Consider the following 27,218-nt stretch of genomic DNA (forward strand, 5'->3'; position numbering starts at 1 on the left):
TAATCTTGTTTGACACATATCTCTGTGATTCCTTCATGTTATTCTCTTACATTACCAGTTCTGGAACATTTTTGTTCATGCATCCCTATATTTTTAAATCTGTTCAGTGAAGTAATGACAGCTATACCTGAGAGCTATCTACTTCAGGGTCTTATTTTGTTTAATACAGATTGCTTTAAAATGAAATCATTCACATTAATTTGGTTGGTGCAACTTGTTTAATCTTGTTGAGTGGAAATTAAACAATTCCTGAGCTGAATATTATAGGATTACTTCAAATACTGTATTCCTTATATTAACTTAAATTTATTGATGTAAGGAAATATGTAGGCTTGCTCATAATTCTTAGCTGGAGATAAACACTACAGAGGCTGAAGAAAGTTATTTATATGCATGTATGTGCACCAAAGAATTGTTTGTCAGTTTAACATTTTCTTGTTTTTTCCAATTATATATGTTCTAGTGTTCAACTCTGGCTTCATTAAGATGATATAACATTTGGGAAAAAATATACAAACCAGGAGACCTGAGCTGGAAGACAGAATGGCAAAGACCTCCACAGCCACCATATATCTCCCTTTTGTGCTTAGGTATGCAGGGATAAAAGTCACCCAAACACTGGCAAAAACCAGCATGCTGAAGGTGATGAACTTGGCTTCATTAAATGAATCGGGGAGATTCCTGGCTAGGAAAGCAACTAAGAGACTTACACAGGCTAAAAAACCCATGTATCCCAGAACACAGGAGAAAAATACAGTTGAACCCTCATTGCATTCAATGACTATTTTCCCAGTCTCAGCTGCCATGTTGAATTCTGGGAATGGAGAATAATTTGCTATCCATGAAATACAGAGAATGATCTGTACCAATGAACAAGCAGGAACAATATAAACTGGTAGCTTGAAATCCACTAGCATCTTCATCTTGTTGTTGGGCTTTGTGGCATTGAAAGCCATGACCACTGTGATGGTTTTGGCTAATATGGATGACAGGCAGATGGAAAAGATGATCCCAAAGACAACCTGTCGGAGCATGCATGTGACCTTTAAAGGGCGGCCAATGAATATTAAGGAGCAGAGGAAGCAGAGCATGAGAAAGATAAGGAGGAGGTAGCTGAGTTCCCGGTTGTTGGCTTTCACAATGGGAGTGTTGCGGTTCTTAAGAAAAAGTCCAAATATACATGCTGTGAGTATAGAACAGACAATGGAAATGGCTGCCAGACATCCTCCCAGGAACTCGTCATAGGAGAGATATTGGATGACTTTGGGTATGCACTGATCTCTCATGCTATTTGGCCACTGATCATCTGGGCATTTAATACATTGGTTGCTTTCTGTCAAGACATAGAATATATGTTATTAATATTACACAACATTAATGAAAAGATGGGCATATTTATTTATTTATTTATTTATTTGTTTGTTTATTTAAAACTTTTCTATACCGACATTCATGTGCAAAAGAACATCAGATCGGTTTACAGCGGACAGGAAACAGCATTAAATGAATGCATTACATCGAACAAGGAATAATTAAACTGGTATCAAAGGGTTACAAATGAGAGATAAGCATAATTAAAGGGTATAAAACATACTTTAAGTGTACAGATAACAATAAATTTAAATAACAAAAAGCAAGAGATGACAAGAAATAAAAATACAATATAAATTACAGGAAATTGCAGATAAACTTAAGTAAATCGTCATGTCAATATCAGTAGATCAGAAAGGGAGAACGGAGATTTGGATTGTATATGGATGTGTCTATAAAGGATGGGTCGAATTGAGGATTAAGTAAAGGCTTGACTGAAGAGCCAAGTTTTATATTTAATACCCCCTTCTTTTCTGAACAGACTACCAGAACCCTTATCTACTCTTTCATCACCTCCAGTTTAGGCTACTCTAAACCTGCTTCCCAGTGAGCCTTCTCTCTCCACTGCAATTTATCCAAAATTCATCTGTGCGACCTATCTTTAGCCAATGGCACTCTACTCAGTAAACCCCTCTTCTCAAGTCACTATATTATTTATTTATCCATTTCTTCCTCACTACAACATCCTTCACCCTGCAATTTCTCACTACATCTCTCCTCTTATCTCTCTCTGCATTTCTCTTTGTGAACTCTGCTCATTGGGCAAGTTACTTTCTTCTCTGTCCTTGTTCTCCACTGCCAAATCCCAACTCCATGCTTTCTACCTTGCTGCACTGTGTGCTTGAATAAACTTCCAGAGTTGCATCATGGTTCCTCGCTCACAATATTCCAACCCTATCTAAAAACCTCTTTTAGAGGCTGCTTTTAAATCTTAACCCCTGATTATTCTGCAGACATCCTTACTGATTTTAACCATTTCTTCATAAACTAATTTCCCAGAAGTCTATTTTGCTCTGTTTGTCCTGATTAGTTTGTAAGCCCAATAGAGCAGGGACTGTATCATGTGTTTTTTTTACAGCTCTGCACTTGTTGAATGGCACTGTAGAAGTGATAGTACTAGTAGTAGTAATAGTAATAGCACATCTTGCACAGTTATACTGTTAATAAAGCTGAAAGAAGTTAAACAGCTGGTGTATATAAAGCAGATGCTTATGAAAGATAAACTCTCTTCCACGCTGTCTATAATCCTTATATTATTTTATGAATTTCAGGAAACACCAGCTTTCATAAACTAGGGATTAAGAAATTCAAGGGTGGCTAAATAGATGCTACAAAAGGAAACACAAATCTTTATGGTCCAAGGGTGCAAAGAGAAATGCCACCAAGGCATAAACTAGAATAAATTGCTTGATAGATTCCTGGATTCAGCCAGGCTTCATTCACCAAGACAATCAGGGAGAGAAAAAGGAACACCATAGGCCCCAGGGATGTCAGTTCAAAATCAGCAGGCTATAACTCTCTAGAAATCAACTGGGTTCCTGCCAGCAAATTGATAGAGACCGTATACCATTCAGCAGGGTCATTAGATTAGGCAGACATGTTTAAGGAACAGTCTCGCTAGTTTTGTTTATTTTTGATTATTAGAAAGTTTGGTGGTAGACATTGGAGTGTGTGTGTGTGCATGTGTGTGTGTGTGGGGGGGGGGGGGGGGCGGGAAGGCAGGGGTAGAGACTGGATGTTTGATTAACTATGACAGCTTGTCTGTAATGTCCTTGTGAGACATATTCAGTAGTCAAACCAAGATTAATTGAACCTCCTCTAATACTGTATTGTTTATGCTGCAGCCCACATTTGAGAGACAGGTCACTAGCTATCAAGTTGCAGAGATTCAGGCTCTGCTTTTGCAGAAAAATAACTACCTTGACCATGTCAATGGCATTTCTTAGTAAATCTATTTGGTTCAGTTTTGAGCCATGGTCTGAAACACAGTGGTACACTATGGTAGGGAACCAAAGATAAAGAACAAAAACTGACTTGGTTAAGGATTGGTAATCTTCAAGATATCAGATGATATCTGGGTATATACTTGGTAATGTAGACCAAACCAACAGGGCAGAAGGGATGCACCATTTGGGCCATATCTGCTATCATCTACTAAGATAGTGTGGGAAATTATAGGAAGATTGTTATATTCATTATGGTACAAAAATAAAAGTTTATGGCCATTAGTGCATAGAGAATCTTTGCCAGCAGAATTTACTGTACTCTTTTTGTATTTGATCTTCTGCAAAGAAAAGTTACAAACAAAAAAACAAACATCTTGCAGTTGTAGTATGGCTTGTAGTCTTGAAATTGTTTGGATCTACTTCTAGGCTGGAAAGGCCCCTTTGGCAGAAATGCTAACCAACTTTCATGAGTTACTTTAGATTTGTATGGCTGCCATGCTAGTACACAAAGTAAAGGCAAGAAAAAAATGATTATAGTACTTTATAATGCTTCAAAACTGGAAGCAAATGTAACCGCATCACAATAACAAAAAAATAATAATTATTATTAATTTTAATTCAAGGAAAACAAAACAAGCAAAAGAATGTCACCAAATTCTATATAATATATGCATTATAGGGAAGGGCATCTTTCCAAACAACTTTAGGACTAGGGGGCACTCCATGATACTAGCAACTAGCAGTTGCTAGTATCATGGAGAAATTGTAGAAATTATTTTTCATTCATTTCACAATCAAGCTATGCAATCTGTTGTTGGAGGATGTGGTTAAGGCAATGTACATAGTGGGGTTCAAAAGAGGATTGAACAAGTTCCTGAAGGGAAAAGTCCGTAAAGAGTTATTAACCCGGTAAACTTGGGTAAAAGCCAGTGCTTATCACTCAAAGTGTGATACAAGAAATATATCAACTATTGGGTATCTTATAGGCACTTGTGACCCAGACTGGCCACTGCCAGAGACAGAACGTTGGGCTCAATGGAACTTGAGGCTGACTCACCATAGCATTTCTTATGCTTTTAAGGATTTAAAGACTTCTATTGCAAGAACTGAGGATTTCAAGCTATTTCAAGCACTGCTACTGAGAATTTAAACACTTATTTCAAGCACTGCTAAACAATGAGGTCTTAAAGACTATTGTCCCCAGTACCACTAGGTCCAGGAAGTTTGAAGACAGTGGTTATAAGCAGTAAAATAAGCACTGTGATTTTTAAATACTGCTATCACTCGCGCGGATTTTAAATGCCCTGCCCACGTAAATCCGGCCGGATTTACACGAGCAGGGCCCTCGCGCGCCGGCGCGCCTATTTTGCATAGGCCGCCGGCGCGCGCAGAGCCCTGGGACGCGCGTAAGTCCCGGGGCTTTTAAAAAGGGGCGTGTCGGGGTGTGTCGGGGGCGTCGCCAAATGACGCGGCGTTTCGGGGGCATGACGCGGTGTTTGGGAGGTGGGCCCGGGGGTGTGGCGCCGGCCCGGGGGGGTTCGGGGGGCATGGCTGCGCCCTCCGGAACAGCCCCAGAGTTGGGTCTTGGCGCGCCAACAGCCCGCTGGCGCGCGCGGATTTACGTCTGCCTCCGGTAGACGTAAATCCATGGATAAAGGTAGGGGGGGGTTTAGATAGGGCCGGGGGGGGGGGGGTGGGTTAGGTAGGGGGAGGGAGGGGAAGGTGAGGGGAGGGCGAAAGAAAGTTCCCTCCAAGGCCGCTCTGATTTCGGAGCGGCCTCGGAGGGAACGGAGGCAGGCTGCGCGGCTCGCTGCATGCAGGCTGCCCAAAATCAGCAGCCTTGCGCGCGCCGATCCCGGATTTTATAGGATACGTGTGGCTACACGTGTATCTTATAAAACCCAGCGTACTTTTGTTTGCGCCTGGTGCGCGAACAAAAGTACGTGATCGTGCTATTTTTTAAAATCTACCCCACTGTGAACTTATAGATGACCTGGTAGAAGCCCTGCTGATGCCAAAAAGAAAGAGTATTGCGTTTGCTGCCACAGGACAGACCCGCAAGCAGCTCCCTCACCTTCCTGGACCCCGGCTGGCTGTTCTCAGACCTGCACTCCATGCTCTACACCGGTCCTGTTGATCTTCACGGCTGTGGGCCACTGCTGTTGGCTGCTTTCATGCGGCACAGATGCCCTGAGGCCACTGTCCACCTTGCGGCCTGACGCCACCTGCCGCTACTGCTTCCCGGTGGTGCTCTGGCTCCATTCTCCTGCTCAGCAGGTTAGCCACTGCTGTTCTTGAACTTCACAGGCGGGAGGGCCACCACTGACTCATCTCCCTTGCAGCAGGGAGCCGCTCCTGATGTCTCCTCTTCGCAGCTTGCACAGCCGCCAACACTGCTGCTGCTCCTGCCTGTTCCCGGCTCTCTGCTTAGGCACGCACGTGAACCTCTTCTCAAGATTTAAAGGGTCAGTGGCAGAAAAAGCCCCACGGCCCCAACTGATGATGTAATTGCCTCATTGTTCCTATAGCCCTATAAAAGGGCTCTGCTTCCACTCCTCGAGGCCTTCACATCGGATCTTCACATTTGCCTTTGGTCTCTTCTCCGGTCAAGGTCCTCATGTCTAGATGGCTCTTCATTGGATGTTCTTGGATGTTCCTGGTCTTGTTCCTTGTCAGAGCTCCTTCATTGTCTGTCTATATTCCTGACATTCCATACACCTGACATTCACCTGGACCTAATGGCCAACCCCCACAATGCAAAAGCACCACACTTCTTCAGTCGCAGAAGGGAGCATGGCACAGAAGGCCTAGATGCACTAGTTCTCCCATGGCCCCGGCATCTTCTCCTCTACGTGTTCTCTCCGTGGCCCCTCATGGGCAAGTTCCTCCGGAGAATCAAACTTCACCAGGGTCGGCTGATTCTGGTGGCACCAGAATGGCCCCTTTGTCCGTGGTTTGTGGACTTGATCAACCTAGCGGTGGACGGCCCTATCCGTCTGGGCCATCTGTCGTGTCTATTACATCAAGGACCAGTATTTTTCAACCAGGCAGATCACTTTTGTCTTGCGGCCTGGCTTTTGAGAGGCGCAGACTAAGACGCCGCAGATACCTGGAGGCCATAGTTTTGACACTCCTCCAGGCTCGGAAGGCTTCTACATCCCTCGCTTATGTCATGGTTTGGAAAGTTTTCAAATCCCGGTGCACTACCATCTCAGCGTTACCACAGAAGGCTTCGGTATCTCAGATCCTTTCCTTCCTTCAGGCGGGTCTGGAGAAGGGCCTCGCCTACAATTCTCTGAGGGTCCAGGTGGCGGCCCTCGGATCTCTGATTCATCATCGATGGAAAATTCCTCGTTCCTCCCACCCGGATATCGTCCAGTTCCTCAGGTGTGATGCATCTGAAGCCGCAGGTTCAGGCTCCCTGTCCTTCCTGGAGCCTCAACTTGGTCCTCATAATCTTGGGCGGCCTTCCCTTCGAGCCTCTATGCACTGCTACCCTCAAAGATCTCACCCTCTAGACGATCTTCCTTGTGGCCATTTGCTCTTGCCTGCCGGATTTCTGAACTCCAGGCGCTGTCCTGCAGGGAACCTTACCTCCGTTTCACCTTGCGCACTGTACCCTCGTTTCTGCCCAAGGTGGTTTCTGCATTCCATCTGAATCAGTCGGTGGAGCTCCATTCGTTCTTGGCTGACGATACACATGATCTTCGAAAGCTTAATGTCAAGCGCATCCTGATCTGTTACCTGGAGGTCACTAATGATTTTTGTCTGTCGGACCACTTGTTTGTTGTTTGGCATGGTCCCAAGAGAGGATCCAAGGCTACGAAGACCACGATTGCTCGCTGGCTGAAAGAAGCCATTGTGGCAGCGTATATAGGGGTGGGTTGGCAACCCCCAATAGGCATCAGGGCCCACTCTCTTCGCTCTCAGGCGGCATCCTGGGTGGAGCGCCAGTCTGTTTCTTCTCAGGAGATCTGTCGGGCAGTCACCTGGAAGTCATTGCATACCTTTGATAGACACTATTGTTTGGATATCCAGTCATCAATTTTTGGTTCCTTTGGCGACAGGGTCATTCGAGCAGTTATATCAAGGGCCCACCCTCAGTAGGGAAGCCTTGGTACATCCCACCATCTGGACTGATCCGGGTACATACAGGGAAAAGAAAATTATTCCTTACCTGCTAATTTTCATTCCTGTAGTACCACGGATCAGTCCAGACGCCCTCCCTCAGCATTGTTGGGATTTCTGTTTGGGATCTACTGCTCGACTTCCTTGCCTTGGCTTCTAGGCTTATCTACTACTGTTGTAGCCTCTCTTTAGTAGGGCTGTTTTTCAGAGTACTTTTTGCAAGTTGTCTCTTGGCATCAGTTTTGTTCGTGTTCCTTTCACGATTCACGGTTCACACTCACAGGTGTATGATTTCCTTGATCCATACTCTTCTCTGCCTATATGGCTTTGATATTATTTTTACTGAAGAGGGACAGGGAGTGCACTGGTTTATAAGGCAGCTCCCTTCGAAGTTTTGTCTGACTCCATCTGCTGGACGAGCAACATAACCCACCATCTGAACTGATCTGTGGTACTACAGGAACGAAAATTAGCAGGTAAGGAATAATGTTCTTATATTCCTGAGAGAGCTGAGCTGTGCAGATAGCTTACATCTCACAGATCTTTTTACCTACAAGTCTCACGGAATCTCCATTATCAGATATTCCTGAGAGAGCTGAGCTGTCTGCAGATAGCTTACATCTCACAGTTGTTTTGCAAGATTCCTAAGAAGACGGTTCCTCTAGGAATACATTGCTTGTGGCTTTTGCTGTTGAACCAAATAAAAATTGGCTCATAAAAATGTTTTTCATGCTAAGTAAAATCTATTCTTGGGTTATAAGGTAGCAGTTTTTCCTGATATGTCTAAAGTTACACAACAGAGACAGAACATATTGCTGAATAAGAAACAGAAGATAGTTCCTTAGGAGTTATCTTCGTACTCAGAATTTTTTTGTACATATGGAATAAGGTTAGAGGATAAGAAATATGTGCATTTTGATCCAGATAAATTAGATTTCAATTTGCAGGGCAGGGCTAGGTCCAATGTTCTGTCTGAACCACAGGAAGATAACTCTGCTTCAGCTAAGACTTGGCCTCAAGTTTGTGGATTTTTCTTTCTTGCCACATTTCTGTTTCTTATAGGCTCCTCTCTTTGGAGCCAAGTAACATGATTTGGGAGATTTAAGTTTTGTTTGGTTTGGTTTGTGCAATGTTCTTTCCACCTAGCTTGATGTTACCCAGGTAGAGAGTCCATCAAGTTAGGTTGAGAGAACATTGTACAAATCTCATCTTTGAATGAGTTTCCTCACTCTGAAGGTCATCAAATCTTCACAAGAGACCACTGTTCTTTTCGTACATCTCACTTTGAATATCAAAGTGGCCCCTAAACCCCTACACTAATACCTAAATCTCACCTCAAGTTACTAGGTGGGCCTCCCATAGGGATATAAATATCTATCTAGGGAGCAGGCATGACTAGGCATTCTCTTTCTCTTTCTCTCTCTCTCTCTCTCTCTATCCCCCCCCCCATTAAAAATGGCCCCCCAGTGGTAATATGCAGGAAATACAACAGGTCTGGCACTTATTTCAAAGTGTGAAAAAGTTATCACAATTTGCACTAACTTAGCTCTTCACATAGATATTAGCACAAATTGTAATAAACTGTCTATTAGCATAAAGCACACCTCTTTTGCTATCGCATGCGATACTTATCACATTTTTGATAAATCCAGGCCTTAGTCAGATAACTTATGTAGCTAACTCTGCTCCTAGTTGCATCTCCAAGAAAGCCTTAACTTATCCAGTTAAATTCTACACATATAACTTATTATCCAGCTAGAATTTAGCTGTATAAATGCCAGAGTCTTCAGTTAAACAAATAACTTCTCAGTTATCCAGCTAAATGCTTCTGAATACTTTCCCCTGGATGTTATCTGACTGATTCAGTTAGGATCTTCCTTGAGGAGGAAAGTCACAAAATTCCTCCAAGGTTCATAAAAATATTAAAGATGAAGATGAAAGGGTACTTTTCATTTCCAGCAAGCCTACAGTGAGGGCTAACGTAAGTGCTGCAGGCCTAGATAAGTGTGCAGCAATTGCACTTTGGGATTAAGGCCAGTATTAAAGTAAAAGCATTTGTTTTCCTAATCAACAAGAAAAGAGAAAGGAAAAACTCAATAAGTGAGAGGCACATAGCAAACTTAAATGCAGATTGCTGCATTGCCTTTGTTTTCCAGATTCAGTGGGTGACCAGTCAAGGTATTATTTATTTATTATTTATTTATAGATTTTTCTATACCGGGGTACGTAAATAACATCACCTCGGTTTACATTCAAACAGTAATTCAGCATTGCGCTTTACAATATAACAAGGAAACTAAACGAAAAACAATACAGTATATAACTTTATATTAATAGAATATCAGCAATATATGAGAGATTGTGGCAGTTAGGAAGAGTAGTTGAGGATTCAGATCATTGATAGTAGGCTTTTTTAAATAGCCAGGTTTTAAGGTTTTGTTTAAATTTTTTGTAACAGAGTTCCTGGCGTAATTCAGAGGGCATGGTGTTCCATATTGTTGATCCAGCAATGATGAAAGATCGATCTTTTGTGCTAGAGAGTTTAGTCAGATTGGGTGCTGGGATATTTAGTTTGGCTAAATTCTGGAATCTCGTTGGGCGGGAAGACGTTTTGAATTGTAGTTCATCTGTAAACCAGAGCATTTCTCTGTTTTGAATGGCTTTGTGTATCAGCGACATAGATTTATAAATTATCCTGTAAGCCACAGGTAGCCAGTGCAAAGACTGAAGAGCTGGAGTGATGTGATCATGGCGGCTTGTGTCGGTGATAATGCGGGCAGCTGCATTTTGCAGCATTTGCAAAGGTTGAATGGTGGCTTTGGGTAGACCCAGTAACAGAGCATTGCAGTAATCAATCTTTGATAAAATAGTTGCTTGTAAAACTGTGCGGAAATCATATTGGTATAATAGAGATTTAATCTGTTTAAGCGTAAATAGCTTAAAGAAACCATTTTTTACCGTATCCGCGATGAATTTTTTAAATGTGAGATTGCTGTCAATGATGATACCAAGGCTGCGTACTTGTTGTGAAATAGTGGAGTTGTTTTGAGCAATATCAGAGTTGATCAGTATTGTATTTTTGGTATGTTATTTTTTGGTATGTTAACAGTGTGGAGACATTATATAGTAATTTACTCAAAAACATTGATAATTTTCTTAATGATTTGGGGAAAGATAAGCAGATATGCCTATGATGAGAAATTATGGCATGGTGTAAATACATTGGACAGCTTATTGAATTTCTAGAAGAATACAGAAATCCTATCACAGATATCATGAGGGCAAGTGGCGATTCACTTGTAGCACATGCTACAATGAAACAATGTTTGCTAATGGGAACAATGCAAACTAGCTTGCATGCATGTGTATGTATGTGTGTGATTGTGCAGGCCCATACAAGGAGAGATAAGTGGAAGCAAAGGAAAAATGTGTTATCTTTCCATTGTTAAATGCCCTCAGGGGTTTCAGGAGGATGGCAGGAGGGGAGAATGGCAAGTGTCAGCAGTTGACCACTTAGCTTACATTTTAAAAGTAGCCTGGAGGAATAGGGTGTCCCTAGGGGTGGAAGTTGTCTGACAGACCCCTCGCTTAACTTTCAAAATTATGCAAAAGGTTGGAAAGCATCACAGGTGGGATTGGAAGGGTTGAGTAGGCAGTCATTTTCAGCCAAGGCTGAATAGTCCAAATCTAGGTGGCAAATTTTGGCTATCTAGATTTAAGGAATTTTTTTTTGCCAAAAATCTAGGTGCCAGGTGCACCTGAAAATTCTTTTAAACCTAGGCAGCTAAAACTTGGCCATATAGATTAATTAATGCCTTAACTGAAAACTGACCTGCATACAAACAAATCACTTATTTGCTAATTATCTGGTCCAATTCTGCTAATTATCATGTAATTATAATGTAAATATAGCCATGGTTAAGACTGTAGTTAACAATATCTGAGCAAAGATGACAGGTTTACAAGGTGTGCATACCAGAAGAATTGATAATCTCTCCTTCAGAACATGGAATGCAGTCAAAACAGCAAATGGGGTGACCTTTGAGAGCGGCAGTTCTGTGCCCAGCTGGACACCTGGCACTACACACAGAGACTGGAGCCTTAAAAGATAAAATGTTATAAAAATATTCTCGAGATATTATTAACATTATTACATTATATAAGGTCAGTAAGTCAATAAAACTTATATTCATTATCATTAAGCAGAGGTACAAACAATAAAGAAGACCCAATGTAAGCTGAATTAACTTCTAACATAAAATATGGCCTTGCATATTTGGAATTTAAAATTAATTAATTTAATTATTCACCTTTTCAAATCAGAAAGTAGGAATAAATGGTCAATTTTCTCAGTGGAAAAGGATAAACAGTGGAGTGCCTCAGGAATCTGTACTTGGACCAATGCTTTACAATATATTTATAAATGATCTGGAAAGGAATTCGATGAGTGAGGTTATCAAATCTGCAGATGATACAAAATTATTCAGAGTAGTTAAATCACAAGCGGATTGTGATACATTACAGGAGGACCTTGCAAGACGTGAAGATTGGGCATCCAAATGGCAGATGAAATTTAATGTGGACAAGTGCAAGGTGTTGCACATAGGGAAAAATAGCCCTTGCTGTAGTTACACGATGTTAGGTTCCATATTAGGAGCTACCACCCAGGAAAAAGATCTAGGCATCATAGTGGATAATACTTTGAAATTGTCAGCTCAGTGTGCTGCAGCAGTCATAAAAGCAAACAGAATGTTAGGAATTATTAGGAAGGGAATGTTTAATAAAACAGAAAATGTCATAATGCCTCAACCAAAAAGATAAAGGGGATGGAACAACTCTCCTATGAAAAAAGGCTGAAGAGGTTAGGGCTGTTCAGCTTGGAGAAGAGACTGCTGAGGGGAGATATGATAGAGGTCTTTAAGATAATGAGAGGTCTTGAATGAGTAGATGTGAATCTGTTATTTACACTTTCGGATAATAGAAGGACTAGGGGGCATTCCATGAAGTTAACAAGTAGCACATTTAACACTAATCGGAGAAAATTCCTTTTCACTCAATGCACAATTAAGCTGTGGAATTTGTTGCCAGAGGAAATGGTTAGTAGGGATGTGAGTCGTGTGATCGATCGTCTTAACAATCAATTTTGGCTGGGGGGGAGGGAAATCTGATTGTCATGTTTTATTTTGGTAAAGAATCATAAAAAATCGTAAATCGGGGGAGGGCGGGAAAACCGGCACACCAAAACAACCCTAAAACCCACTCCGACCCTTTAAAACAAATCCCCCACCCTCCCGAAGCCCCCCAAAATGTTTTAAATTACCTGGGGTCCAGTGGGTGGTCCCGGCACGATCTCCCGCTCTCTGGCCACGGCTGCGTTAATAGAAAAGGCGCCGGTGGCCCTTTGCCCTTACCATATGACAGGGCAAAGGTAGCGCCGGCGCCATTTTGGTTCCTGTCACCTGACGTCACGAGTGCAGGAGATCGCTCTCGGACCCCTGCTGGACCCCCAGGGGCTTTTGGCCAGCTTGGGGGGGCCTCCTGACCCCCACAAGACTTGCCAAAAGTCCAGCTGGTGTCCGGGAGCGACCTCATGCACTTGGGCCGTATTGCCAATATTCAAAATGGCGCCGGTGCTACTTTTTCCCTCACTATGTCGACATAGTGAGGGCAAAAGTCAAAATGGCGCCAGCGCTACTTTTGCCCTCACTGACATAGTGACATAGTGACTGACATAGTGAGGGCAAAAGTAGCGCCGGCGCCATTTTGACTTTTGCCCTCACTATGTCGACATAGTGAGGGCAAAAGTAGCGCCGGCGCCATTTTGAATATTGGCAATACGGCCCAAGTGCAGGAGGTCATTCCCGGATCCCCGCTGGACTTTTGGCAAGTCTTGTGGGGTCAGGAGGCCCCCCCAAGCTGGCCAAAAGTCCCTGGGGGTCCAGCGGGGGTCCGGGAGCGATCTCCTGCACTCGTGACGTCGGGTGACAGGAACCAAAATGGCGCCGGCGCTACCTTTGCCCTGTCATATGGTGGAGGGTGGGGGATTTGTTTTAAAGGGTCAGAGTGGGTTTTAGGGTTGTTTTGGTGTGCCGTTTTCCCGCCCTCCCCCCTCCCCTGATTTACGATTTTTTGACGATAAATCGAGGGAATTGCTATTGTATTGCGGCTCTAATGATTTTTGACGATTTAAAATATATCTGATGATTGTTTTAAATCGTCAAAAAACGATTCACATCCCTAATGGTTAGTGTAGCTGGGTTCAAAAAAGGTTTGGATAAGTTCTTGGAGGAGAAGACTATTAACTGCTATTAATCAAGTTGACTTAGGGAATAGTCACTGCTATTAATTGCATCAGTAGCATGGGATCTTCTTGGTGTTTGGGTACTTGCCAGGTTTTTGTGGCCTGGTTTGGCCTCTGTTGGAAACAGGATGCTGGGTTTGATGGACCCTTGGTCTGACCCAGCATGGCAATTTCTTATGCTCTTAATATTGCTTTCAGATATAGGCACATAGTCACTTTGGAGATAGCAAGTTTAGTTGTACATTTATGGTATCAGTGTGCCATTAAAGATTCTAAACTAAGGAGAGAAGGAAGATAATTTTTTATTACCCAATTATAGTTGGATAAGTGGAGACACAAGGAGATAAAGAAGCATATGTATTAATAGGTGACAAAACTGATTTTACAACCAGTGCTAAACTATTCTTTATTAGGGATGTGAATCGTTTTAGGACGATTAAAATTATCGTCCGATAATTTTAATATCGTCTTAAACCGTTATGGAACACAATACAATACAGATTCTAACGATTTATCGTTATAAATCGTTAGAATCGTGAGCCGGCACATTAAAACCCCCTAAAACCCACCCCCGACCCTTTAAATTAAATCCCCCACCCTCCCGAACCCCCCCCCCCAAATAACTTAAATAACCTGCGGGTCCAGCGGCGGTCCGGAACGGCAGCGGTCCGGAACGGGCTCCTGCTCCTGCATCTTGTCGTCTTCAGCCGGCGCCATTTTCCAAAATGGCGCCGAAAATGGCGGCGGCCATAGACGAAAAAGATTGGACGGCAGGAGGTCCTTCCGGACCCCCGCTGGACTTTTGGCAAGTCTCGTGGGGGTCAGGAGGCCCCCCACAAGCTGGCCAAAAGTTCCTGGAGGTCCAGCGGGGGTCAGGGAGCGATTTCCCGCCGCGAATCGTTTTCGTACGGAAAATGGCGCCGGCAGGAGATCGACTGCAGGAGGTCGTTCAGCGAGGCGCCGGAACCCTCGCTGAACGACCTCCTGCAGTCGATCTCCTGCCGGCGCCATTTTCCGTACGAAAACGATTCGCGGCGGGAAATCGCTCCCTGACCCCCGCTGGACCTCCAGGAACTTTTGGCCAGCTTGTGGGGGGCCTCCTGACCCCCACGAGACTTGCCAAAAGTCCAGCGGGGGTCCGGAAGGACCTCCTGCCGTCCAATCTTTTTCGTCTATGGCCGCCGCCATTTTCGGCGCCATTTTGGAAAATGGCGCCGGCTGAAGACGACAAGATGCAGGAGCAGGAGCCCGTTCCGGACCGCTGCCGTTCCGGACCGCCGCTGGACCCGCAGGTTATTTAAGTTATTTGGGGGGGGGTTCGGGAGGGTGGGGGATTTAATTTAAAGGGTCGGGGGTGGGTTTTAGGGGGTTTTAGTGTGCCGGTTTTTCGATTTTTCGATTTTTAACGATTTTTAACGATTTTTCACGATATTTTACCCCCCCAAACGGCAACAATACGATTCCCTCCCCCTCCCAGCCGAAATCGATCGTTAAGACGATCGAGGACACGATTCACATCCCTATTCTTTATTGAAGTATATTTGTAACTAGTGATATGCATAATACTGCCATATCACATTGACAATGACAGTCATATATTCACTAGCAGACCATTAAATCTTAACTATTTGCAGGATATCAGTTTATCAAATTGTTTATTTACTTACTTTTTCATTGTTTTTTTATCTTTCAGGATAGATGTTCATATAAGATCCCATGTTAATTCAACACCCACATCCCTCTTTTTGCTATATCTTAAACCCAAACTTTGCAATAATCTAGACAGCAACCAAAACTAAAAAGGCTATTGCTGAGCATAGAATCTCCTAGGTAGCTTGGGTTTGCAGGACATTAATCAGCTACCACAAACTTGAAAGCATCAGCTATGTAGATTTCTGGAGATGTTGCCTGCAGCCCAGCTAACCCATGGTCTGAATTATCCCCAGGTCATGTTTCGTTTCTCTGCCATTTGTTTTTTTCCAAAACTCCTTTCTCCTACCTCTGTTCTTGATGGAGTAAAAGGTAGTAGGAATGTACAGAGAAAAAAATATTGGTTCCGTTCATTCATTTAGTTTGCTTAGCTCAGTAATTTAATTTACTCAGTATGAGCCCCTAAAAAATTGTTTATTTGTATCATCTGATCATACATTTTCCATTAAAATCAATGGGGAAAGCAAAGTATCCTATTTTGAGATCTTAAATTTAAGTTTAGTAAAATTTGCAAGCAGACATCTCCAGCAGAAGGATGAGCACTTCAGGACATCAAGAGTCACGCAAAGTGGCATCAAGAGTGGCATGAACAGATGCCACTCTTGATGCCAAACAGAGGCATGAACATCCAAAAGCTCCAAAGGAGGAGCACAGGCCATCGTCAACCATGGCCTAAAGATCTGCCCAAAAGAGAATAAAGAAGCACCAGTAGTGGCATCAACACCCAAAGCCTCTGTGAAAGGGCCAAAAGAGCATCAACAACAGCAAGAATACCCAAAGGCATTGGTAGCTATGATGGATTGATAGATTTTCCTCTAGTCCCTGTATTTAAAAAAAATGAGTAATTCTTTAAATTTGCCTTGGCCATTTGGGCAAAACAAACATTTTTTAGCATGGTTGCCTGTGATAACAATTCCCAGATGTCCTAGCATCCAGCTTCTATAAGAATTTCATTAGGGAGCAGCTGGAAGCAGGGGGAGAGTTTACCATGTGCAGCGATAGGCTGTCAGGTGAAATATCATGAGACAGCCTGGAGTTTGTGATTCGAAAAAAGGAGAAGCAGAAGGACGTGGAGAGAACTTCCTCAATTAAGTCTGAGTCTGAGACTGATGAGGAGGCAAAAACAGAGACAGGGGGACATGGCTGCGGTCTAAGCTAAATCATTTCAAAGTCTTCTCTAAAGAGACCTTTCTACTTATTTAGAATGTGACTTTATTTTGGGGTTGTAAGAATTTAAAAGTAGCAGTAAAAAAGGCTAAGCTTATACTGTTCAAGTCAGGGAAAGGCTGACTTAACATTAGTTAAACTTAATATTAGTGCCTATAGACCTCATAGAACCTTTAATTAAGTGAGAAGTAAAGTAAAAGTTGAGGTTTTAACTCATTGACCAAAAAAAGAAATTTAGGACTACAGGCTAGTAGGAAACATGAAAGATATGCACACAGATCATAGGGAAAGTTGTCCTGGACTAGGTTGCTGTATATCTGGGTGCTGCTGTTGAACTTATCATCTACAAAAGCGTAAAGTTTGGAATTGGTAATAGAAATTTGTATGGGAAGGTCTTGCAAATGTGGCTTTGTAAGTTCTGTAAATGTGCATCTAAACCCAGTGACTGCAGTGTCACTAATTAGCATTAAGATGTTCTGCATAGTGTGTGTTGAAACCAAGGCTGGTTTCAACACACACTATGCAGAAAATCTGGCTTAAATAAGTAAGGTTACTGAGCTCTTTCTACCCTGTGTTTTAAAATAAACTGTAGTGTAAATATTGTTTTCTGTGTTTGGGAAAGATGCTGTATTGAAAACTCCAAGGAAAGCATGTTTTGTCTCCCCTGATTTAAAGGGACACGCTACCTCCTTGAAGCTAAAACATACCAGTTTTGAGAAATCACTAAGTTTGACTACAAAAGTTTGTCCCCAGATTCCTGAAAAATACCAGCTGGAAACCCCTGATCATCACATAGCAGATCAAAGTAGCACAAACTGTGATATGAACAGCCCAAGGTACCAAAAGAGTAGATAGGGCACCAACAGTGACATAATCATCCCAAAATATAATGTGAAGATATGGCACCAAGCATAGTGCATAAACCCCCCAAAACATGGTGAAAGGTGGCAAATGTTACCAACATGAGTGGCATAAACACTCTAATAGGGATGTGAATCGTTTTTTAACGATTAAAATTATCGTCCGATAATTTTAATATCGTCTTAAAACGTTATAGAACACAATACAATAGAAATTCTAACGATTTATCGTTAAAAATCGTTAAATCGTGTTAGTGCACACTAACGGGAGTTAGTGCGCACTAACTCCCAGTTAGTGCGCACTAACTTGAGTTAGTGCGCACTAACTGAAAATGATACAAATTGACACTTTCCAGGTCAGTAAAGGTCAGTTAGGAATGAATATGTGTTCCTATTGGCTGGCTGCCCTCTTATCTATTGATGTTACCAAGGTTCCAACTGAGGTGATGGTTGGGGGGATGGGAAATGGAAACTGTTGGTAGTTGACAAAAAAAGTAATGTGATCAGTCAATATGACTAGAACCTGTGCCCTATTCCTGATACCAGGGGTGTTGTGATCTTCCTGCACTCAGTGCCCTATCCCTGATACCAGTCTGAGACAGCTCCCTCCCTGCATTACTAGTGAGAGGCTGGCTTCACAGACAGGGGGGAGCTGCCTGACCCTCACTCCTGACTTCCCACATGTCCCAGCCAGTGAATGGTGTGTGGGTGAGGGGGGGGAGGATGGTGAAGTCTGAGACAGCTCCCTCCCTGCATTACTAGTGAGAGGCTGGCTTCACAGACAGGGGGGAGCTGCCTGACCCTCACTCCTGACTTCCCCATGTCCCAGCTAGTGAATGGTGTGTGGGTGAGGGGGGGGGGGGGGGAGGATGGTGAAGTCTGAGACAGCTCCCTCCCTGCATTACTAGTGAGAGGCTGTCTTCACAGATAGGGGGGAGCTGCCTGACCCTCACTCCTCCGGGGTATTGTGATCTTCCTGCACACAGTGCCCTATCCCTGATACCAGGGGTGTTGTGATCTTCCTGCATGCAGTGCCCTATCCCTATTAATACCAGGAGTGTTGTGATCTTCCTGCATGCAGTGCCCTATCCCTAATACCAGGGGTGTTGTGATCTTCCTGCATGCAGTGCCCTATCCCTGATACCGGGATGTGTGCAAGAAGATCACAACACCCCCGTTATCAGGAATAGGGCACTGTGTGCAGGAAGATCACAACACCCCCGGTATCAGGAATAGGGCACTGTGTGCAGGAAGATCACAACACCCCTGGTGCCAGGGTTAGGGCACTGTGTGCAGGAAGATCACAACACTCCTGGTATTAATAGGGATAGAGCACTGTGTGCAGGAAGATCACAACACCCCTGGTGCCAGGGTTAGGGCACTGTGTGCAGGAAGATCACAACACTCCTGGTATTAATAGGGATAGGGCACTGTGTACATGAAGATCACAACACCCCTGGTGCCAGGGTTAGGGCACTGTGTGCAAGAAGATCACAACACTCCTGGTATTAATAGGGATAGGGCACTGTGTGCAGGAAGATCACAACACCCCTGGTGTCAGGGTTAGGGCACTGTGTGCAGGAAGATCACAACACTCCTGGTATTAATAGGGATAGGGCACTATGTGCAGGAAGATCACAACACCCCTGGTGCCAGGGTTAGGGCACTATGTGCAGGAAGATCACAACACTCCTGGTATTAATAGGGATAGGGCACTGTGTGCAGGAAGATCACAACACCCCTGGTGCCAGGGTTAGGGCACTGTGTGCAGGAAGATCACAACACTCCTGGTATTAATAGGGATAGGGCACTGTGTGCAGGAAGATCACAATACCCCTGGTATCAGGGTTAGGGCACAAGTTCTAGTCACATTGACTGATCACATTACTTGTTTTGTCAAGCTACCAACTGTTTCCATTTCCCATCCCCCATATACTGTCAGTGGGAACCTTGGTAACATGAATAAATAAGAGGGCAGCCAATAGGAATACATATTCATTCCTAAACTGACCTTAACTGACCTGAAAAGTGTCAAATTGTATCATTTTCAGTTAGTGCGCACTAACTCCCAGTTAGTGCGCACTAACTCCCGTTAGTGTGCACTAACTCGAGTTAGTGCGCACTAATCGGAAAAAACTATTTTTAACAATTTTTTAACTAAAAAATCGTGCCTAACACGATTTTCTTGCCCTGCCACACGATTTCTATTGTTAAGACGATATGGAACACGATTCACATCCCTACACTCTAATGCACCAAAATAGGGGCAAATGGCACTAACAAAATGTTGTACATGCCCAAAGCACCAGTAGAGGGTCAAAACAGAATAATCAGTGGCACAAACATGTCAAGACATCAAACCAGGGGCAAATAGTACCAATAACAGTGGCATGAAAACCCAAAAGCACCATAAGGGGAAAAAAATACGCACAATGAGCTAATGGTAAATAAATCTCTAGAGATGTTCTGATGTACAAATTGGATCTCAGACCTAGATATAGAGCAAAAGTCTAATCACACTATCTAGAAGCCAAAATCATACTATCCCTAGGCAGGATGAAACCAGAGGAGTCATTCACATGGGGCAGACAGGAATAATGATTTGGGGGACATGTTTACTGTTGGGGTTGACCATTTGGCCACCCACAGGTAGAGGTTTTTAGAGAGGCAGAATGTATCATATGGAGGGCCTCAGAACACTTGAGTTTTCCCATGAAAACTCAGGAAATTAGAAGCAAATTGTAGGGGAAACATTAAAATGCTCTGGGGTTGGCTGTTTACTGGTCCTGTTCATTTTTTGTACACTCGCAGATGTGGAGGGGTAAGCCTGGAGCACAAACACTGCAGGCAGCTTGAGGGGAAAGGTTGCAGCCATGATTCTATAACTTGAAATTCAGCTGAGGGTAGATTAAAAGCTGTAACCTATAAGGGGCTGGGAACAAGAAGAGTACAGTTGTCAGGGAGGGAGAAAAGGAAAGATTGCTGGGGTCATCCTTGGAGGGGAGAAAAAATGGTGATGGTGGTGGCAGTATGTGAGAACTGAACAGTGATCCCTCAGGCCTGGAGATACAAACTTAGTCTGACTCTAGCCTTTTCAAAACACTTTATCTTTATTTTACAGCTTCAACCAAACATGAGTATACTGTAGGGATGTGAATCGTGCTTCTGACGACTGAAAATATCATACGATAATTTCAAAATCGTCAGAAATCGGGGGCTCCTCGAAACCGATAGGAAAACCTCACTAAATTGTTCATGGGGGTTCTCTTATCATTTTGGGGGAGGGCGGGAAAAACGGCACACAAAAATAACCCCTAAACCCATCCCGACCCTTTAAAACTAATCCCTTAGCTTCCCCCACCCTCCCGACCCCCCAAAAAACTTTTTTACAGGTACCTGGTGGTCCAGTGGGGTCCTGGGAGTGACATTCCCACTCCCTCTTATCTGGCATCCTGCTAGTTAGGCTTGGGGGTCTGAGATCTAGGAGAATATTCACCTCCACTTACCAGAGTTACCCCAGACTGTACTACGGTTACCACCCACTGTGCAGTGTGCATCCCCAGTCCTTTAAGCAAGTCCTTTGCCAAATTTTGAGGATTCCCTGTGAGATTCTTTCCCCACTTTTGCAAAGGATTGGGGCATCCCTGTGTTCAAGGCTGGATGTGGGGTAAGGAAGACCTGTTTGTGCTATGTCTCCTAATGAGCTTACACAGTGACAGTGACCTGCTGCAGAGGAAGAATATTTTTGCATTAACTGTTTCAAGCTACCTCTTATGTTAGAGGCATGGCAGTTGTATTCCACCCTTCCTGCTTCTTGCTTAATTTTTCTCCTTTTGGGTTCAACTAAATATATTTTCCACTTGCAGCTGATAACCACTATAACAAAACTTTAAAAGAATACGGTCTTTCATTCAGAAAGACACAGAGGTGTTACAAATTCCATCTAATTAAAGAGACTGGAGTAAAGTGCACTACCAGGAGAAATAAAGAAGATACAAAACAAAGGTAGGGAAGTTATTTAAGGGTATGAGAAATGCTGGGGATGTGCAGACAAAAAGTTTTCGTTAATAAGTTGATAAGTTGAAGTTGAGGGTCAATTTCGTTCAATATGGACATATGGAGAATTCCATAAGTTGAGGGTCTGTCCATACGTTCACCGGTTCCCTAAATAAAAATTTAAACCCCTCACCCTCCTTAATCCCCCCCCCAAGACTTACCAAAACTCCCTGGTGGTCCAGCGGGGAGTTAGGAAGCCATCCCTGCACTCATCTGTGATTTCCTCATGGCGCCGATAGCCTGTGTCACAGGGGCTGCCGTGCCATTGGTCAGCCCCTGTCACATGGTCACCGGCGCCATCTTGTACTCCTACCACGTGACAGGTAGGTCATGTGGCAGGAGGTCTCTCCGGGACCCCCGTTGGACCCAACCGGAACTTTTGGCCAGCTTGGGGGGGCCTCCTGACCCCCCCAAGCTGGCCAAAAGTTCCGGTTGGGTCCAACGGGGGTCCGGGAGCAGAGGCGTGGAGGAGCACGTGACGTCCGCGTCACTCCAACGTGACGCCGACATCACATGCTCCTCGCAAAGGAATACAGGGATGGCTTCCTGACTCCCCGCTGGACCACCAGGGAGTTTTGGTAAGTCTTGGGGGGGTCAGGAGGGTGGGGGGTTTAAGTGTTTATTTAGGTTCAACGTATTCAACATAGCTATGTTGAATACGTTGGAACTCGCGATGCGTTTCTCCTCAAACCTTTTTTTTCTCTTTTAAAAATATAAGTTGCGTTTTACATATGCGTTCAAAACGAATGCACACCCCTAAGAAATGCCCACCTGCCTAAGGAGTAGAAAATGTATAACAAAACATAAAGAGGTGAGAAGCACCCACCAGGCGCTGACGAAGGAGTTTATAGAATCAGAAGAGAATTCCTGAAAATACAACGGAGACTGACGGACCCTTCAGGGGCTGCATAAGGAGCTAAAGGTTGTCAAAGAGGATTTCTGGATAAGTATTAAATATTGCGACGGTGTGTATATTCTATCCATCTCCCAAGGGAAGAGACAGGAGAAATCCATTCAGAAGTAAAGGAAGATTAAACTCACTTTAATCTGTGTAATCTGAGGAATTTAGAAATGATACTAGGTGTAATTATAGAGCTTCCCTAGAAGTAGAGACAATCTATTGCCGCTGGTTAATCGGAGTAGCCTAGTGATTAAAGCAACAAGTTTTGAACCAGAGAGATTATGGTTTAAATCCCACTGCTGCTTCTTGTGATCTTTGGCGAGTCACTTTATCCTCTATTACCTCAGGTACAAACTTAGGGGGGGGTCATTTATCAAAATGCACTTTTGCATGCGATAAGCCCTTAACGCATGCAATAGCAACATATCGTATGGTGTGATGCAAATTTGAAAAAGAGGAGGAGTTGGGCTTGCCAGTCTGCAAAGTGCTATTGCACAGACCCAATGCTGATTTTAACTACACCATTTTCAGTAGTGTTAAGCTGTGCAATAGCAGGTGTATTGTCACCTGAAAGGCCTGTTTTAGTAAGAGAGAGAGAGAGACTAGCCATAATGGCCTCACCCTAGATAGGTATTTGTAACCCTATGGGAGGCCCACCTAGTAACTCGAGGTGAGGCTTAGGTATTAGTGGAGGAGGTTAGGGGCCATTTTGACAATCAACGTGAGATGTACAAACAGAACAGTGGTCTCTTGTGAAGATTTGATGACCTACGGAGTGAGGAAACTCACCCAAAGATGAGATTTGTGCAAGGTTCTCTCAACCTAGCTTGATGGGCACTCTACCTGGGTAACATCTAATTTAAATGCTGCTCTATCTCCTTTAAAATTTAATGCCAGCAACCTGGTTCCAGCCTGGTTAAGGTGAAGCCTATCCTTCCTGAAAAGAATGCCCCTCCCACATATTCCTATATTATTGGTGCCCACACGTACCACAACAGCCAGCTCCTCCCCAGCATTGTCTAAAATCTTATCTAGATGATAAGTGAGGTCCAAACCCACAAGGCACAAAGCAGGCAAGTTACCAGGTGATCTTCATGTCTCCTATCCACCCAGCTGTCTATATTCCTAATAATCAATTCACTGTACATGATGGTCAACCTAACCCTTCCCTCATAGGCAGTAGCCCTGGTAAACTCACCCTCGGTGCAAGAGGACAATGCATCACCTGAAGAGCATGTCTTTGCTACAGGTTCACTTCCTGCTAAACCAGGGTGATGATCTATGACCAGCAGACCTTCCTTCTCCAAGGCAGCACCAGGGCTGCATTCTGGAGTTGGAACTTGGCTTTGTTGTCCCTGAAGGTCTCCGTATTCTTAGGTCCTTCCAGGTCTGCTACTTTAGTCTCCAGAGATTGGACTCATTCTCTGAAAGCCAAGATCTCTTTAAACCAGGTACACATATACTTCTCACCATGTGTCATATATGTGACGCACAATTCAAAAGACTGAAAGGCCCCACTATTGCTGCTGGACTGCTCCCTTCATCATTATTTTGTTGATTTCTTAGTTAAGTTTATATTGCTGTTGGACTAGGAATATATACTTTTAGAGTCCTATACATGTATTGGTGTATTCACTATTAATCTGGTAGTGACCTACAAGGGGATACCTAAAATCTTGATAAGGGCTTGGGCATTATTGTGTTTTATATAACAGCCTAATTTATTTTCAATGTGAAAGTGTATCTTGCCTACAAATCAAAGTATGAGTTAGGAGTGGGTTGGATTGGGGTAGAAGGGAGTGAAAGACAGACACTAGAATTAATTTTCTTTGGCTTTCTTTTTTATATCACGCAGACAAACTCTAAAGTAGTAACTTCATTTGGCTGGCTTTTTTCTTATATCAGAATGGAGAATAAAACAGAGAATGTCATAGAGCTTCTGTATTGCTCCACAGTGAGAACACAGCAAAAGCATTACATCTCAAAAAAGGTATAGCTAAATTGGAAAAGATACAAAAAAGGGCAACCAAAATTATAAATGGGATGGAAGGGTTCCCTTATGAGGAAAGGCTAAAGAGATTGGTCTTTTCAATTTGGAGAAGGGATGGCTGAAGGGGGTTATGATAGAGATCTATAAAATCATGAGTGGGATAGAATGGATACATACAAATTAGTTATTTGCTTTTTCAAAAAGACTAAAATTTAGAGATGTGCTTCAGGTAAAAATTTCATGTCGGGCTTCGTTTCGGGGCCCCCCTGTGGAAATGTAATTTTTCCCGCGGATCGGGGGTTTTTTTTCGTGGGCCCCGATTTTCAGGTTAGTGCGCACTAACGGGTGTTAGTGCATGCTAACTCCCATTAGTGCACACTAATTCCAATAGTGCGCACTAACCTGGCAGAGTTAGGACGCACTATCAGGAGTTAGCGCGCGCTAACTCAAAAACTTCAATCATTTTTCGGTTCTCCCGAACCATTTTGAATTAGGAAAATTTGTTGAAATTGCATAATTCAGGAAAAATGATTGCATATCCCTACTAAAATTAGGTCATACTCTTTGAAGTTAGTAAGTATCACATTTAAAACAAATTGGAGACAATTCTTTCTCATTCAACTCAAAATTAAATTCTGAATTCATTGCCAGAGGATATGGTTAAGGCAGCTAGCATCCATTGGTTTAAAAAAGTATTGGGCAAGGAGAAGTCCTTAAACTGTTATTAACAAGATAGATATGGAAAAAGCTACTAATTATCCCTGGGTGTTAGCAGCATGGGATTGATCTACTGTTTGGGATTCTGCCAGATATTTGTGACCTGGATTGGTAACTGCTGGAAACAGGATGCTGGGCTTGATAGACCCTTGGTCTGACATAGTATGGCAATTCGAAGGTTCTTATTTATTCCTAGATTCATCTAAATCAATGCCCTCTTTTAGTACTTGATATAGAGAGTCCTTGGGAAGAAAGAGGCATAAGCACTTTACTGTTTGGCTTCTCTACTTATCTGATCCCACCCTGCTGATGTCACTCTCCATCTCCTAAACTCTCTCTTTTTCTGCCCTTGCATGATCAGAGTAGGGCAGATGGGAGAAGGCAGCGGCTGTTCAAGTTTCCTAACCTGACCCTGCCTCTCTATGTCATAGAAGCCCTTGGCTCCTGTAGAACAGGGTTATCTTTTCGTCCTCTGCCATTGTTGCCATTTCTGTACTTTTCTATCTTGATGGAATTAAAAACAGATCACTTGTGGCATTGGCTAAGGGTTTTTATTGTTACATTTCACCCAGTAATACACAGCAGCAGTCACTTTTGTTGTGAAACAAAGCAAACACTGCCATGCTGATGAGAGGTGTTTAGTTTTACAATCTACCTAATATTGTGGATACCCACACAACAGAAAGCAAACAACCATTTTTATAATGAATAAAGCACATACTACTAGGGATGTGAATCGTTTTAGGACGATTAAAATTATCGTCCGATAATTTTAATATCGTCTTAAACCGTTATGGAACACAATACAATAGAGATTCTAACGATTTATCGTTATAAATCGTTAGAATCGTGAGCCGGCACACTAAAACCCCCTAAAACCCACCCCCGACCCTTTAAATTAAATCCCCCACCCTCCCGAACCCCCCCCCCCAAATGAGTTAAATAACCTGCGGGTCCAGCGGCGGTCCGGAACGGCAGCGGTCCGGAACGGGCTCCTGCTCCTGAATCTTGTTGTCTTCAGCCGGCGCCATTTTCCAAAATGGCGCCGAAAAATGGCGGCGGCCATAGACGAACACGATTGGACGGCAGGAGGTCCTTCCGGACCCCCGCTGGACTTTTGGCAAGTCTTGTGGGGGTCAGGAGGCCCCCCACAAGCTGGCCAAAAGTTCCTGGAGGTCCAGCGGGGGTCAGGGAGCGATTTCCCGCCGCGAATCGTTTTCGTACGGAAAATGGCGCCGGTCATACGCGTATGGCCGGCGCCATTTTCCGTACGGAAAATGGCGCCGGCAGGAGATCGACTGCAGGAGGTTGTTCAGGAAGGCGCCGGAACCCTCGCTGAACGACCTCCTGCAGTCGATCTCCTGCCGGCGCCATTTTCCGTACGAAAACGATTCGCGGCGGGAAATCGCTCCCTGACCCCCGCTGGACCTCCAGGAACTTTTGGCCAGCTTGTGGGGGGCCTCCTGACCCCCACGAGACTTGCCAAAAGTCCAGCGGGGGTCCGGAAGGACCTCCTGCCGTCCAATCGTGTTCGTCTATGGCCGCTGCCATTTTTCGGCGCCATTTTGGAAAATGGCGCCGGCTGAAGACAACAAGATTCAGGAGCAGGAGCCCGTTCCGGACCGCTGCCGTTCCGGACCGCCGCTGGACCCGCAGGTTATTTAACTCATTTGGGGGGGGGGTTCGGGAGGGTGGGGGATTTAATTTAAAGGGTCGGGGGTGGGTTTTAGGGGGTTTTAATGTGCCAGTTTTGCGATTTTTAGATTTTTAGATTTTTCACGATTTTTCACGATTTTTCATGATATTTTACCCCCCCAAACGGCAACAATACGATTCCCTCCCCCTCCCAGCCGAAATCGATCATTAAGACGATCGAGGACACGATTCACATCCCTACATACTACTATGCTGTGCCTGCTATGTGCTTGCTCTATTAAACTAAATAACACAAACATACGCTGGAAGAGGAAATGCTGCTGACTGAATCCATCTTCCTCTCACAGTGAACATGGATCTTTTCTATGTGCTGAAAAGTGCAGACAATCACAAACTGTGTACCTACACTCTGCAT

General features: G+C 43.8%; 1 protein-coding gene across 1 annotated transcript; it reads right to left on the bottom strand.

Moving 5' to 3' along the window:
* Nucleotides 1–419: 419 nt before the first annotated feature.
* Nucleotides 420–27,218, bottom strand: LOC115077584 (vomeronasal type-2 receptor 26-like). The gene is made up of 3 exons (XM_029579880.1): nucleotides 27,105–27,218; nucleotides 11,422–11,545; nucleotides 420–1,333 (listed from the first exon to the last, which is right to left on the bottom strand). Exons 1-3 carry the CDS (start codon nucleotides 27,216–27,218, stop codon nucleotides 420–422), a joined length of 1,152 nt encoding a protein of 383 aa, XP_029435740.1.

The sequence above is a fragment of the Rhinatrema bivittatum genome, chromosome 16 (genome assembly GCF_901001135.1).
Source record: "Rhinatrema bivittatum chromosome 16, aRhiBiv1.1, whole genome shotgun sequence".
Lineage (NCBI taxonomy): Eukaryota > Metazoa > Chordata > Amphibia > Gymnophiona > Rhinatrematidae > Rhinatrema > Rhinatrema bivittatum.

What these genes read in the sequence shown, in the direction of transcription:
- LOC115077584 (XM_029579880.1), bottom strand. Translation starts at nt 27,218, where the DNA reads ATGCAGAGTGTAGGTACACAGTTTGTGATTGTCTGCACTTTTCAGCAC. An exon ending in GCAGCATTTCCTCTTCCAGC is followed by an intron (nt 11,546 to 27,104) that starts GTATGTTTGTGT and finishes TTATCTTTTAAG; the next exon opens with GCTCCAGTCTCTGTGTGTAG. An exon ending in AGAGATTATCAATTCTTCTG is followed by an intron (nt 1,334 to 11,421) that starts GTATGCACACCT and finishes ATGTCTTGACAG; the next exon opens with AAAGCAACCAATGTATTAAA.